Genomic DNA, 16,209 nt, shown 5'->3' with positions numbered 1-16,209 from the left:
AGGGATTCAAACAAATTGATTGACAGGTGATGTTGCCAGCCCACAGATCAGCATTCCACCGTAAATAAATGACCCATTATAAACAGGTGGGCAAGATGTTACTGAAAACATCAATCTACGAACTCATACCCCAATACACTTCATATCAAGCCTAGACACATGAAATCACCCAAGACATTCAGTTTGGAATATGGTGTTGTAGGATTAAGAGAGAAAGAGAGATATCCTCACTATGGCATCATCCTATACCTAATTACCCACAGGCACATTATTCTATCAAAGATACCCCAAATCAGCAAAATAATTTCAGAAACCATGGCGTTGATAGGAGTGGGAAATTCTAGCAAGCTGAAACCTCTCATGCTTCTGACCAGCAAAATGTGAAAAAATTGCGAAACAAAATTCTGCTGCTCATTGGAGATTAAGGGCTAATTTGTTACAAAAAGATATACCATCAGTAAACATAAGAAGCCCATACAACAAACATGTTTATTTTTGGCATATTGTCTGGTAAGAGTAGAGGCTATTGACCTTTGGTGTTCAAGTCCAATTTGTTTCTTGGAATAAAGTGTAGTACTTTACGTAAACTAAAACAAGCAAATCACAACAAATCTTATGGAAAATAAGGAAGTTTCCATTGAGAAGAATGCCTACAGTCAATATCCACATTCTCTGTTTTTTTATGGTAAAGATGTGTCATTACATGATAATGCAAGTATTAAAGGATTAATGCAAGTATTAAAGGATGTCAGTGATATCAAGTTTTTCATGCATGTACTGTTCCATCAACCAGCTGTGAACTATGTTCAACAACAGTTTAATTTTAAAATAGAACAAATTCGATGACTGCATCCTTACTAAAAATTTAAACTTCACTAACAAATGCCGAGCACAAACACCCCGAAAGATTTAAAAAAAATCAAGATAAATATAAAAGATCACTGTTTGTTTCCTTGGAACTTACTCCAAGAATTTTGCGAGCATTTTTGCACTACATTCAGACCAAGACCATGGGTCAGTCTTCTTGTCTATGGTAGGGGACATAATATGGGTCTTGGCAGAGGGGTCGCGGTTATAGGCGGGTCTGCGGCAGGGCTCATCACCGTCATGTGGTAAATTGAAACTGGAACAGAACAAGTGCATGGGCTTAATACAGGTGCGTAAAGTGTTGTACCTGATTAGCCTGTTGGGCTTAATGCATGCTGTCTGCACAGGCTTATCAGTGAAAACACTCAGTATTTTTGGTCGAAAGGAAGTCTCTTGTTAAGAAATGCAGTTTAGGAAGAAAGTGTGGTCACTGATTAGCCAGTGCGGAATGCATGCATTAAGCCCTATTTCCACATAGCATGGTTCATATCTGAAGCACTTAAGCAGTTTCACATTCACATTGGTCATAGTGATCCAGGGATGATGAAAATCATGTTTCCATACATTTGCAAGTTTTTGACATATTTGTATCTAAATTTATTAAAACCCTTACATAAACATCCAGCCAATCAGAAAAAAGGTAACATCAGCGTATTTTTACCAACATCCGGTCATTTTTCAGCCTGCAAAAATACCACACAACTGCAAGTCAAGATTCTGATTTTAAACTCTATAGTCTAATGGCATACTGCCAACTGCCTAAAAATGGGTACAACTGAGCACATACACATGTCCAAGCTCGTGGGCTATAGTGTAGGCTGCACTGATTCCGTTGTCCTCAACAACAGAGCAGCTTCGCTCTGCGTCGCACATCGTACCAAGTTCGGCTAAACCTGAAAAAAAGTTACAAACTGGCAAATACTGCATGTTCAAATGCCTTAAATTTAATCTACCATCAATTTCATAGAAATACAATTATATCCAATGAGAACAATATAATAAATACTCTTCAGAAATGTTATCCTTTCATAGCTATCAGATCGGACCGGGATATAATTGAGCGTCGCTCTGACAAAATGGGGCTTAAAGCATGAGCCTAAACTGGATTTTCGCTTAGGAGAAATTTCCTTTGAAGAAAACATACCATAAAAGCCGAAAGGCTAATCTGTGATGGCATTTATGGCATGTGCATTAAGCCCCCCATTGTCCCAGAGCAAGGCTCAATTATATACTTGATATACCAAAACAAATATGAATATGTAATCTTAAGCATTAAGGCTTACAAATGCATCAAACAGGACCTGGAATCTTGAAGTGTTCATTAACCTATTTATGCCTAGCGTCCTGAAAAAAGGACTTTGCAAACAGCGTAGTCTCAGATGAGACGCCGCATGATGAGGCGTCTCATCTGGGTCTACGGTGTTTGCTTAAAGGAATTTGTGTAAGAAATATTGTTAATATAGAAATAACTAGAGCGTTGTCACAGACATGACGTATACCCCCACATGCCGCATTGACACAGACTATTTTTCATGCAGTCTTCACAAACGGTGATTTTTAAGAATTATTATGCCATTATTATTTATGGCAATTTTGACCTTTGAACTCTTTAATTCTTTCGCATGACACGCTGTCCAATGACTGTGAACAAAATTAATGTACAGAGTCATTTTAAATCTCACAATGAATGACATAGTTATGGCCCGGACAAGCTCATTTATAGCCATTTTTCACTTTTGAACTCCAAGTGTGACCTTGACCTTGAAGATATCAACGTTATTCTTTCGCAAGACACATTGTCCTATGATTGTGAACAAATGTACCAAGTAATTTTAAAATCTCACAATGAATGACATAGTTATGGCCTGGACAAGATCATTTACGGCCATTTTTGACCTTAGAACTCACAGAGTGACCTTGACCTTGGAGATATCGACGTAATTCTTTCGCGCGACACACCATCCATTAATGGTGAACAAATGTGCCAAATGCTTTTAAAATCTCACAATGAATGACATAGTTATGGTCCGGAAAAGCTCATTTATGGCCATTTTGGACCTTTGAACTCAAAGTTTGACCTTGACCTTGGAGATATCAACGTAACTCTTTCGCGCAACACACCGGCCAATGATGGCGAACAAATGAGCCAAATGATTTTCAAATTTAACAATGAACAACATAGTTATGGCCCAAACAAGCTCATTTATGGCCATTTTCGACCTTTGAACTTAAAATGTGACCTTGACCTTGGAGATATCAACGTAATTCTTTCGCGCGACACACTGTCCAATGATGGTGAGTAAATGTGCCAAATGATTTTAAAATCTCGCAATAAATGACATACTTATTGCCCGGACAAGTTCATTTATGGCCATTTGTGACCTTGACATTGGAGATATCGACATAATTCTTTCGCGTGACATACCGTCCAATGATGGGGAACAAATTTTCCAAATGATTTTAAAATCTAACAATAAATGATAAAGTTATGGCCCGTACATGCATTTGACCGTTCTTTGAACTCAGAGTGTGACCTTGACCTTGGAGATATCAATGAAATTCTTTCGTGCGACACACCGTCCCATGATGGTGAACAAATTTGCCACATATTTTTTAAATCCCACAATAAATGATAAAGTTATGGCCTGGACATGCATTTGACCTTTGAACTTCAAGTGTGAATTTGACCTTTGAGATATTGACGTACTTCTTTCACACGACACACTGTCCCATGATGGTGAACAAATGTACCAAGTTATTTTAAAATCTAACGATAAATGACATAATTATGGTCCGGACAAACTTTCAGTTTAAAACACACTAAGTGACCCCCTGACCTAGTTTTTACAGGGCGTGACCCATATTAAAACCTGACCTAAACATCATCTAGATACAACTTGTGACCAAGATTGGTGAAGATTGGATGAAATTTTCGGGACAGACCGACAGACAGACAGACCGACAAAGTGACTCCTATATAGCTCTCATTACCAGTAATGGGGATATAAATATACTAGACATCCCTAATTTTGAAAATAAATTGATCCAATTTAGAAGGATGGAAGAGTCCACTAGGCATAAACGGGTTAACCTGTATCAGTTTAATTGCTTATAATTGGCATCCATTCCATCAAATTGTGCCATGATGGTACATGAAGATCTAGTATAATTTCAAGCATGTTTTTGCTGGCAATTTAATGTAAGGGTGGGGTCTGGGAATTAACCTCAAACCAAATTACCATCAAACCATTCCACAGTGGAACATTTCTCAGAACATTGCTAGCAAGCAAACACCATTAACACTTTTCAGATCAGAGATATGTTTAGGTCAGTATAGCAAAATGCCAATACTGAAACCTTAGGTATAATTTCCAGTGTTCAACTGACCTATCTTTTATTTGGGTAAAAGATAATTAGGACAATGATGCTTCCAGCTGTTATGATATTATGCACATTTCAAATAAATATTTTCCAGGTATTTTCTAAAATGTCAATCAAAATGCTGGGTCACACATCGTGGTTATCCCATTCAGTTCACTTCCTGAATTCATAGCACCAGCAGAACTGTTTTACATAGAAATTGTATGCAAAAAATTGTTTGATAAATGCACATAAAGTATAGTCCCAGAATAGCCTGTGCAGTCCGCACTGTCTAATTAGGAACAACACGTTCCACTAATACTGGATTTTCTGTAGGAAAATACTTCCTTTACCCGAAAAATATCATTACAGCAGAAAGTGTCATCCTTGATTAGCATGTGTTCATAAACTTAATGAGCCATTCCATACAAGCATTAAACCCTGTTTTTCCAAAGCAAGGGTCATACAGCTGCTGAGCCATTCCATACAAGCATTAAACCCTGTTTTCCCAAAGCAAGGCTCATACAGCTGCTGAGCCATTCCATACAAGCATTAAACCTTGTTTTCCCAAAGCAAGGCTCATACAGCTGCTGAGCCATTCCATACAAGCATTAAACCCTGTTTTCCCAAAGCAAGGCTCATAGAGCTGCTGAGCCATTCCATACAAGCATTAAACCCTGTTTTCCCAAAGCAAGGCTCATACAGCTGCTGAGCCATTCCATACAAGCATTAAACCCTGTTTTCCCAAAGCAAGGCTCATACAGCTGCTGAGCCATTCCATACAAGCATTAAACCCTGTTTTCCCAAAGCAAGGCTCATACAGCTGCTGAGCCATTCCATACAAGCATTAAACCCTGTTTTCCCAAAGCTAGGCTCATACAGCTGCTAAAGGAAGGATTTTTTTTAACATAATTCCTGTCTTTTTTTATTCATGAAAACACTTTTTGCTTTATCATAGACCAAAGACTTCAAATTAAAAAATTTAAATAAAAAGATTCTGAATGAAAATCAACGGAAAAAAACATTTGGAATTAAAATGTGCTTACATACACTGACAAATAATTTTGACCTAAACAAAACTGACAATGTCACAGTGAAGGTCACATGGATCTGAATAAGTTGGAAACATGAATTTGGGTAATACTGCAGACACTTTGGGCAAATATATTTCAAAGAGCTTTAATTTATTACTTATAAATTACTTTGAAACAGTTTCAAATGATATGTTAGAAAAACTGCTCAACACAAAACATAACACTTTGTGCTAAATTGCAGACACTTCTGGCCAACATATTTTTGGTATTTTCGAGGACTTTTCTTTTGAAAATGTTTTTTGTGAGTTTTAAGTGTGTGAAAGGTCAATTGTCTCGGCAATAAGAAGCATGTGCAGTCGCTTAATTCCCCATTTACTTGATGAAAATACAGCAAATGAGCGCATTTGTTTTCATGTTATCTCCTGCATTATTGCTTTACTTCAAGTATATACTATTCTTTTGGTGCAAGCGCGATACTGTTATGGCGTCACACAAACTTATATCTGCATTATCAACAACTGTTAATGATGTTTGTTTGACACCTTAAAATGAAAAGTGAAATAGTTTACCTATCTTAACATTTTATCAAGATTGAAATATAATTTAATAGAAAACTAATAAAAGCTGTTTGCAAGACAATAATCTCAATGGTCTTTGCAGAAATATAACGCCCAAAGAACACATTGATAAAGTGTGATGCAAACTTTCTGACATAGCAATCCAACAGCTAAAACTATTCATAAATCTGCTCCAAGGGCCGTAACTTTGTAGTTTCTCAAGAAAATGGAGAAAAAGCAGTTGTATGAATTTAGCTGAGTAATTATGGCTATTTTCTCTTTATGGGCAGTTGAAGATATTCAGAAAGTATCATGCTTGATCTAGCTTCATGCAGTGGTGGTAAAATCTGAAACAGCACACAGGTCAAATCCACATGCGGACTTGCAGATTTACTCATGTCACTGATCAAAATAGTTCCGCCATGTATAAAGAAAGAGGTTTGTCAATTACATAAAACACTTGTCAGTCAGTATGTTTACCCACACTAACCCTGTACCAGTTTTCTGACAAAGTGATGACTGAATACTCTTGCTGGTAACATAGCTTAAAGAACGGATAGCATGCAAGTGGCAATTTCGTTTCTTTGTTCAATAAATACCAAAAACCTAAACAAGAGGGCCATGATGGCCTTGAATCGCTCACCTGACTAACCAAATATTGGTCCCAACCCAGTTTTCATCTAGATAAACATTTTGACCAAATTTCATAAAGATTGGATGAAAACTGTGACATCTATTGTCTACACAAGGTTTTTCTAATATTTGACCTATTGACCTAGTTTTTGACCCCAGGTGACCCAAATACAATCCCAACACAGATTGAATCAAGATAAACATTCTGGTCAAATTTTATAATGATTGGATGAAAACTGTGACCTATATTGTCTACACAAGGTTTTTCTATTATTGACCTAGTGACCTAGTTGTTTGTTCCCAGATGACCAAAATACAATCCCAACCCAGATTTCATCAAGACAAACATTCTGACCAAATTTCATGAAAGATTGGATGAAAACTGTGACCTCTATTGTCTACACAAGGTTTTTCTATTATTTGACCTAGTGACCTTGTTTTTGACCCAAGATGACCCAAATACAATCCCAACCAAGATTTCATCAAGATAAACATTCTGACCAAATTTCATAAAGATTGGATGAAAACTGCCACCTCTATTGTCAATACAAGGTTTTTCTATTATTTCACCTAGTAACCTAGTTTTTGACCTAGTCCTTGTTTTTGACCCCAGATGACCCAAATACAATCCCAACCCAGCTTTCATCAAGATAAACATTCTGACCAAATTTCATAAAGATAAAATGAAAACTGTGACCTCTACTGTCTACACAAACAAATTGTTGACGGTTTTTCTATTATTTGACCTAGTGACCTAGTTTTTGACCTCAGATGACCCAAATTCAATCCCAACCCAGATTTCATCAAGATAAACATTCTTACCAAATTTCATAAAGATTGGATGAAAACTGAGACCTCTACTGTCTAAACAAACAAATTGTTGACGTTTTTTCTATTATTTGACCTAGTGACCTAGTTTTTGACCTAATGTGACCCAAATACAATCCCAACCCAGATTTTATCAAGATAAACATTCTGACCAAATTTCATAAAGATTGGATGAAAACTGCGACCTCTATTGTCCACACAAGGTTTTTCTATTATTTGACCTAGTTTTTGACCTAGTGAACTAGTTTTTTACCCCAGATGACCCAAATACAATCCCAACCCAGATTTCTTCAAGATAAACATTCTGACCAAATTTCATAAACATTGGATAAAAACTGTGACCTCTACTGTCTACACAAACAAATTGTTGATGATTTTTCAATTATTTGACGTAGTGACCTAGTTTTTGACCCCAGATGACCCAAATACAATCCCAACCCATATTTCATCAAAAAAACATTCTGACCAAATTTCATAAAGATTGGATGAAAACTGCGACCTCTATTGTCTACACAAGGTTTTTCTATTCTTCGACCTATTATGTGACCTAGGTTTTGACCTTGTGACCTAGTTTTTGACCCCAGATGACCCAAGAACAATCCCAACCCAGATTTCATCAAGATAAACATTCTGACCAAATTTCATAAAGATTGGATGAAAACTGTGACCTCTACTGTCTACACAAACAAATTGTTGACGGACGCACGCACACACGCACGCACATATGGACGCCGGACATCACACGGTTACATAAGCTCACCATGTCACTTCGTGACAGGTGAGCTAAAAAGTATGAAAAACATATCAACTATCATTTAAGAAATGTAATATTTATTCCCATTAAGGTGATGTGAGATACATAGCATAAACTGATTTTATTTATGTAATTTTTCCACTATTAGAAAGTTATGACTATTATGAAATACATATTTACTTATATAATTTAACTTAACCCATCTATGCCTAGTGACAAGAAAAAAGGCCTTGGCAAACAGCGTAGAAACAGATGAGGCGCCGCATGATGCGGTGTCTCATCAGGGTCTTCCCTGTTTGTTTAAAGCAATTTCTGTAAGAAATATTCTAAATAGAGAAATGAATATACTAGACATCCCTAATTTTGGAAATAAATTGATCCAATTTAGAAGGATGGGAGAGTCCAAAAGGCATAATGGGTTAACAACACATGCAAGGGCTCTTACCCAGTGTATCACATTTTTCAGGTGCTCGGCATATATCTTGTCTGAAAATAGAAAAAAAAATTCTGATAAGTACAATTTATGGGGAAGGGGTAGCATAAAACGCACCATGGGCATACATTTGCAATTTGGCCCGTTGAAATACTTCCAGGAACTTTTAAATACCTTTAGTTTTTATTTGGGACCTTGTTCATTATTTATTGACACTGGAGAATGTGCCAGTCCATTGCGTCTTTATATATAACAAGCATAATATTAAAAAAATTCATACATCACACAAGCCAGAGGTCACAACTCTGGGATGGTAACAATTTATAATCCATCTTTATGATACTCTCTACTCTCTAAAAACATGTCATAGTTGATTCAAGGCATGTTGTACACTTTAAACTATTGTTCTGGTTTTATCTTTTGGAGAATGTAGTAGGGCATGAATAGGTGCTCACTTCTAAATCTGTGAAATATGATAAACCTAGAGACTTTAGTAAAACATTGCACTGAAAAAGGTTACGTTCCACTAGAAAACGACCGGAAAAAAAGTTGCAAAAACAGACATTTTCGACTTTTGACAAGTTCTTTTTTGGTTCGTACATGACATATCTTTTTTATTGCACAAATCGACTCCGCTTAGAATGGCCTTTAAGAAAAGGTATGGTTATTGGGGTCTCTATGTGCAAAATGTTGCATTTATTTTCGCTTAAAGATGTCGCTTTTACATTGAATTATATAGGGAAACTATTTAGTATATTGTGACCTCCACCACCCAGGGCAGATCACGCACACTGTACTTATATTAAACGCACTGTGAAGCCTTGGAGAGGTCCATCTCGCAGGGACTGGCTACACGCTACCCTTATTTAGTTCATTCTTTAGTCTTTGAAGTGGAATATTCAGACAATGGCTGCCTACTTATCATGTCATCAGCGCCCGAACACATCCCATAACTCATTTTTCTGATCTATACTTGCCAGCTAATCAGCAACACACTGTCAGCTGAAAGATCTTAATTGAATGTTAATTAAAATAAAATTTTATCTACTGGTAGTTCTAATTGGGACACCAGCTTGCATATTTCAAGAATGTTATTTTAGAGATGTCAGTGCCTTGTGATTAAAGACAATAGGTGGATATTGCAGAATTGTGTGACAACCAATTTTAAGCCTCATGTAAATATTTTAATGATGAAAAGTTCATACAAATTGCGTATAAATATTATAGTAAATAAATAATAAGTTTTAATTTAATAAATCATTGAAAAATCATTAAATTGTAGAACTGAATAATGGACATTAATTTACCAAAGAAAGGAATTTTACACAACAGCATTGCCAAAAATGAAACTGTTAAAAGCTTGGTAAAATTAATAGACATCAAAAAGAAACAAAATTATTCATTCTCTTTATAACAAAAACTTTGAAAACAACAAACACACAAAACCCAAATATTTTTTTTTTTTTGAAAATTGGCACCACTTGTTTAATCAGTAAACAGATTAGTGACTAACTTGTCAAATTATAGCAACTCAACAAAGTTTACAGACAAAACACTTGTCAACTTTTCAGATACCCTATCTAAACATCAGCTGTTCAATTCACAAATCAAAGCATGTTAATTATATAATGGTAAAAATAATCCTTACAAAAAATAATCATTCACAGAGATTACAATGTCGGTCACGAATTACAATGTCCGTCACAGACGTATTGTTTTCTGAGCTGTTATCACTCAATCAGCACTACAAACTGAGATCAGTCTGTCTTTTCACCAGCTCTAAGACTGGGTTACGAGAAAAAAAACATAATTAAAGAAGTCAACGTGCCTATTAGAAATTAGCATAATTAATTATAATGACTTTGACATGACTGAACCTTTACAATACTTAAACTGCTTCAAAACAATAGACACCCAGCAATGTAACTGGCATCCCGTAGAGAAATCAGAGATACAACATGGGGCCGATTTCATGTTTCAACCCCTTCGTGGCTTTGATAGCAATCGTCATAGCATTTTTTAATTGTTTGATGTGCTACTAATGAGATTTTATCTCAAACACATTAATACATGTAATACAAAGGTAGCAATATGTATTAGTAGCCTAATGAGGTAGTTATCTAAGAAAGATCAACGTTGCAAAAGGGTTCAGGTTGTACATTATCTAACAATGTATCAACCAACTTAAAACATCAATCATCATCATACAGGTAAGGCCAAATATTTCAATAATGAAAATAATGGGGTTATGACATAAATGTTTGTAAAAATGATAGCTTTTAAATGTGGTTGTTCAACTGCAGAAATGAGGGCCTTTTGTTTAAACCCTTTACCACTTTGATACATATTTTGACATATATGTAGACCATTAGAAAGTTACATTTAATTAAATACCTTTCTCAATAGATTCAAGATTGTTTAGGCTTCATTTCCAACCCTTAGATACTGCTGAGCAGCAAACAGCATAAAACCTGATCAGACTGCGAGTTACTTGCAGGCTGTTCTGGTTTTATGCTGTTTGCACATAGCAATTTTCACTTTGTTTCTGAGTGGGAAAGGGTTAAATAAGCCTTTCACATGTCATAACAGGTTTCGCCTCTCTGGATTAGTCATGATTTGTGGAAAGTCACTATCATTAAGAGTATCTCCAACAAATAACATTTACAGAGCTAAAAGAATGCCTTGGGTTTGATCCCCACTTTGGGAAAATTCTCAACATCTTCTCTACAGATGCCATAGCAAGCATTGGTTCTAGTAACCAAGGAAACAGACTCAACAGTGTTTCAATAAGATTTATATTTTTAATAAAGTTTTTATTCAAACTGGAATAAATGCTAAAATAAACTATATCACATATCATATAATATATTTAGCTAAAGTTTTATCACAAAACATGAGCATCTTTTTATACTTTACATCTTATTTAAAATTACATCATCACAACCGATGTGATTCAACATCACAATAGCACAATAACTGTCACTGCAAACTTTGATAACCGTATCACCAATTTAATACATATTTTTTACTGAAAAATTATCTGAAAAGTAACAACGACTATTTTAAGATTAAACCAAAAATTAAAACCATCACAAGTTTGCTTTAAAACTCTGATTTCTATCGTCTTGGCCTAATTATTTCTTAAAGGTTGGTGGTAATGGGCTATTATGCATTATGCTGCAAAATGTGGTCTATCTGCAAGGTGTACCACTAACAAGGGTTGATTACAGATCTCATGATGGGGTGGATTGCACAAGTGTGATCTGATCAATTAACCCTGACTTTGATACACCTCAATATGCCGCCACCTACTTGGGGTTAAAAAGTGCAGCAAGAAGATCCACTAAACCGTTTTCCCCTTGGATAAACATTTTTACACATTTGAAGTCCATTGGAAAATCATACTTAAATGAAAACCTGTCTTCAATATATAAGTTAAACGGCTTAAATTTCCAACCCTAAGATACTGATGAGCAGCATACAGCATAAAACCTAAACAGACTGCAAGTTACTCTATAGGCTGTTCTGGTTTTAAGCTGGTTGCAAAAGCCATTTTCATATTGCATTCAAGCGGTGAAAAAGTATAAAACTTGATTGAGTGTTTTAGTGACCTTGATTATTTATCTCATAACTTGTTGGATAATTGTGTTGTTGTTGATTTTTATCAATTCACTTTTTATTTTTAAAAAATCCTCTTTCATAATGACAATTACGTTTTGTACCCCAAATATAACCCAAAGTGCTATCTGCAAACGTGTTCAGTTCACTTTTTCAAAGTTGAATGATGAAGAATATTCAGTTGTCATTCATTATATGGAACACATTAATTTCTCCCAAATATAGAAAAAGCTCCAGAGGTTTTAGCACATTGCACTGAAAATTAATTTCATATCAGGTTCTCAGGATAAGTGCTTCTCATTGTGTCAAAAAGTGCTGAAATTGTTCCCCCATTGATAAAAAAGATCACAGTCAAAACAACTGGCTCATGGAAAATATCTTTTCATTAAGAAATTTTATGCTGAATTAGCAAAACAAAATACCAGAAATGCGGGCCCAGAATGGCACGAAGGTCACCTGAATGTAAATGGCAAATGTAGAAACGCGAACCTCCGTGCAATAGAATGCATATCATTTAATTAAATGTAATTTTGCCTTAATCTAATCAAGACACACAGCCAGTCACAGTGTCATGAGAAAGTCAGAATATGAGGGAAAGAGGCAAACACATCCCACAGTTTCTAATTGAGACACTTTTGATAGGCATTTATTGAATCAGGAAAATCAGATGAATCTGATTCATGGCTCTTTGCAGAGACTTCTGAAGTGGTTTAACATCTCCATACCTATTGCTTTACTGGTATTCATTTAAGAATGGAGTTAATTAATTGCCAACCCCAATGGCTGTCTTGTGACCTAAGATTCCTAATGTTTTGATTCTCTCGTTAACCCTTTGCATGCCGGGAAATTTGTCCTCTGCTAAAATGTCTTCTGCTAAATTTCTAAAATTAGCATTTTGTTCTATTTTTTTCAAAGAATACTATCAGAATAGCAAACAGTTTGGATCCTGATGAGATGCCACATTCTGTGGCGTCTCATCTAGATCCAAACTGTGTGCAAAGGCCTTCAAAATTTGGTTCCAGGACTGAAAGAGTTAAGCTCCCAATTGCAGTTTGTTCAATGCAGAAAATCTGCTCTCTTAAAACCCATTAAGTTATGGTCAATATTTAGCCATCCATTTTGACTCTGAAATTTCTAATCTGAACATCTTCAAATGGCAAAAATGCTGAATCAGATATTTTAACATCAAAGTCAACATTATTTTCTTAACCCTTTCCCACTTAGAAGCAAAGTGAAATCAGGCTATGTGCAAACAGCTTTAAACCTGAACAGCCTGCAAGTAACACGCAGTCTTTTCAGGTTTTATGCTGTTTGCTGATCATCAGTTTCCAAGGTTTGGAGATGAAGCCATAAAAACTTGAATTTATTAAGAAAGTTCTTAAATTAAATGTAACTCTCTAAGGGACAACAAATGCATGAAAATACGTATCTAAGTGATAAAGGGTTTAATCATCACAGACTGACCCGTGAAGGACCAAACAATGAACCTATAAGATACAGACTGACCCGTGAAGGACCAAACAATGAACCTATAAGATAAAGACTGACCCGTGAAGGACCAAACAATGAACCTATAAGATACAGACTGACCCGTGAAGGACCAAACAATGAACCTATAAGATAAAGACTGACCCGTGAAGGACCAAACAATGAACCTATAAGATACAGACTGACCCGTGAAGGACCAAACAATGAACCTATAAGATACAGACTGACCCGTGAAGGACCAAACAATGAACCTATAAGATACAGACTGACCCGTGAAGGACCAAACAATGAACCTATAAGATACAGACTGACCCATGAAGGACCAAACAATGAACCTATAAGATACAGACTGACCCGTGAAGGACCAAACAATGAACCTATAAGATACAGACTGACCCGTGAAGGACCAAACAATGAACCTATAAGATACAGACTGACCTATGACAACACTCAGTGTCATGTTTAGGCCAATGTTAAAACTTAAATAACTATCAATAACTATTAAAGCCTCTTGATGGCAATAAAACTACAGACAAACATTCATCTAAATTTAAAAAAAAACACATTAAAAAAATTGTCAGACACCCCTTCCTGGTTTCCATGAAATAGAATCCTGCATATTAAATTTTATGATTGTCTTGATTGTTTCCTCCATTTTCTAGGGAAGTGCACCTGGAAACTGTTTCAGGCCTGTAACCCGCCCAACAAAGCCAGTCCTCTTCAAAAAGACTGGCAAGATGAAAACAAATAACAGACACAATATCTTTCTTCCCCACCCCCCTGTTTTTTTTATTTTTTTGTCAATAAAACCATATATTCTTTGATTCAGCAGTATCTATAGTGCATGCATTTGTGGAGGTGTGCCAACTGCAAAACCAGTGGACAGCTATTTGAAATTGGTTTGAGTAATTCTGGCAAGAGTTTTGGTCAGATGTTCTGTTGTGAAGTATGATTCCACAAAAAGAAAAACATGTTGAATGAGTAATCTTGGCACAATGATTGGTAACCATATGGATGAGGGGTTTTCTGCACATTGCATTCAGATATTATTGCATGGTCCATTCTGGCACAAGCACCGAACATGTGGCATTCTGGATGAAACTTGTGAGAACACTACTGCATGCTCTACCCAAGTTCACACTGCTATATATGTCATGAGCATGTTAGAGGCGCTAGAAGTTTATGTTGTTGCAGAAACTCTAATATGTTTCCTAATGGAAGAAGTGTTATTTGTTTCTTTGTTGTTTTTTTACCATTATGATACACACATTTTTCTTCAGTAAGGTCCGACTACTACATATTCCAGTAGCTAATAACAGACCTACTTGAATCAGAGGTGAGGGGACCATGGCTATGCCTATACAAATTGAATGGCCAGGCTAGGAATCAAACCTGCAATCCTCTGGTTTCTAATCCAGCCATCTACCAACTTGAATACTTCAATTATCACAAGAATTAATAAAGATTCAGAAACTGAAACTCAACATCTTTCTGTTTGAGAATACCTTTAAAAAATCCCAAGATGTATGGATATAGTATAATATATTAACAACAAATTAGAGTGTAAACAAGGTTTTACTATAGCCATTAAAGGAGAAATGCCCTGCCGCCAGGCGGCCATATTTTTCAACCAACCAGAACCATTTTGGAACTTTTCATTGGCACTAATCTTCTGACCAAATTAATCATGATGATCGGACAATAAATGTGGCAGACTAGAGTGTTAACAAGGCAAATGTTGAAGCGTCACAACGCACAACGGACAAATGGTGATCAGAAAAGCTATATCTTTGTACCAAATCTGACTAATATCCATCACGACTCAAATGAATAGCACCCATGCCCATGGCTTAGTTCAAGGGCACATAACTCAGGAATTATGGGATGATTGCCCTTAAACATCGTGTCATGCAAATCTAAACACCATAGCGGTGATATATTTCAAGTTTTAAATCAAACATTACAGTTTGTTCGAGACTGAAAAAACAAGTGACCAACAGAGATACTCCAATATACCCCTCTTCAACTTGGTTTGCAGGGGAAGAATAACTTTTTTAAATTTTGTAAATTTATACTTAAATTAAGTATTGTGGATGCACAATTTAACTGGGAGCTGGGGTTATTAATCTATCCAACTTCAAAATCATTTCCCTATGATCTAAGCCAGAAATTCTAGAAATCTTAACCTTGACAGATGGCCATCTGTCTTGGTAAGCCTTGGAAATCAGACTAAACACCTGTGGGTAACATTGGACAGAGCAATTTAGTAATGATAGGTATGAAATGAGGCAAAAAAAAACGAAAGAAAAAATCATATCTGGAAGGGGTAAAAGCCATCAATCGACAGACTCAATCAATGGCGCGTGTATTGCATAATTCCGGTTGATTATTCTTGATAAGCAATCCTAAAATTCTATAAAAACATGATGTGAACACATGCTTGTTAATTATAAGATACCAGAGTTTATTGCATTTTTTCTTCTGAGCAAATTTTTAACTTTTTTCATTTCTGACATGATACAATATCATACATTTTTGATAGATAAATAATTTAACAAAAACGGACCTAAGCACATTTAAATCTCTAAGTATTCAAGACTATCAATTATTGTTATTCACAAAGTGTAAAAACTCATT

General features: G+C 35.8%; 1 protein-coding gene across 1 annotated transcript in view; it reads right to left on the bottom strand.

Moving 5' to 3' along the window:
* LOC127864321 (A disintegrin and metalloproteinase with thrombospondin motifs 9-like) overlaps positions 1-16,209 on the bottom strand; it is a 124,142-nt gene that overhangs the window by 55,301 nt on the left and 52,632 nt on the right. The window contains exons 4-6 of the mRNA XM_052403979.1: positions 8,479-8,519; positions 1,655-1,760; positions 965-1,123 (exon numbers count right to left, since the gene is read on the bottom strand). Of these exons, the coding sequence (XP_052259939.1) occupies positions 965-1,123; positions 1,655-1,760; positions 8,479-8,519 (306 nt within the window). The remainder of the gene's footprint in view (positions 1-964; positions 1,124-1,654; positions 1,761-8,478; positions 8,520-16,209) is intronic.

Source organism: Dreissena polymorpha, chromosome 1 (genome assembly GCF_020536995.1).
Source record: "Dreissena polymorpha isolate Duluth1 chromosome 1, UMN_Dpol_1.0, whole genome shotgun sequence".
Classification (NCBI taxonomy): Eukaryota; Metazoa; Mollusca; class Bivalvia; order Myida; family Dreissenidae; genus Dreissena; species Dreissena polymorpha.
This window is presented reverse-complemented; position numbering and strand designations above follow the sequence as displayed.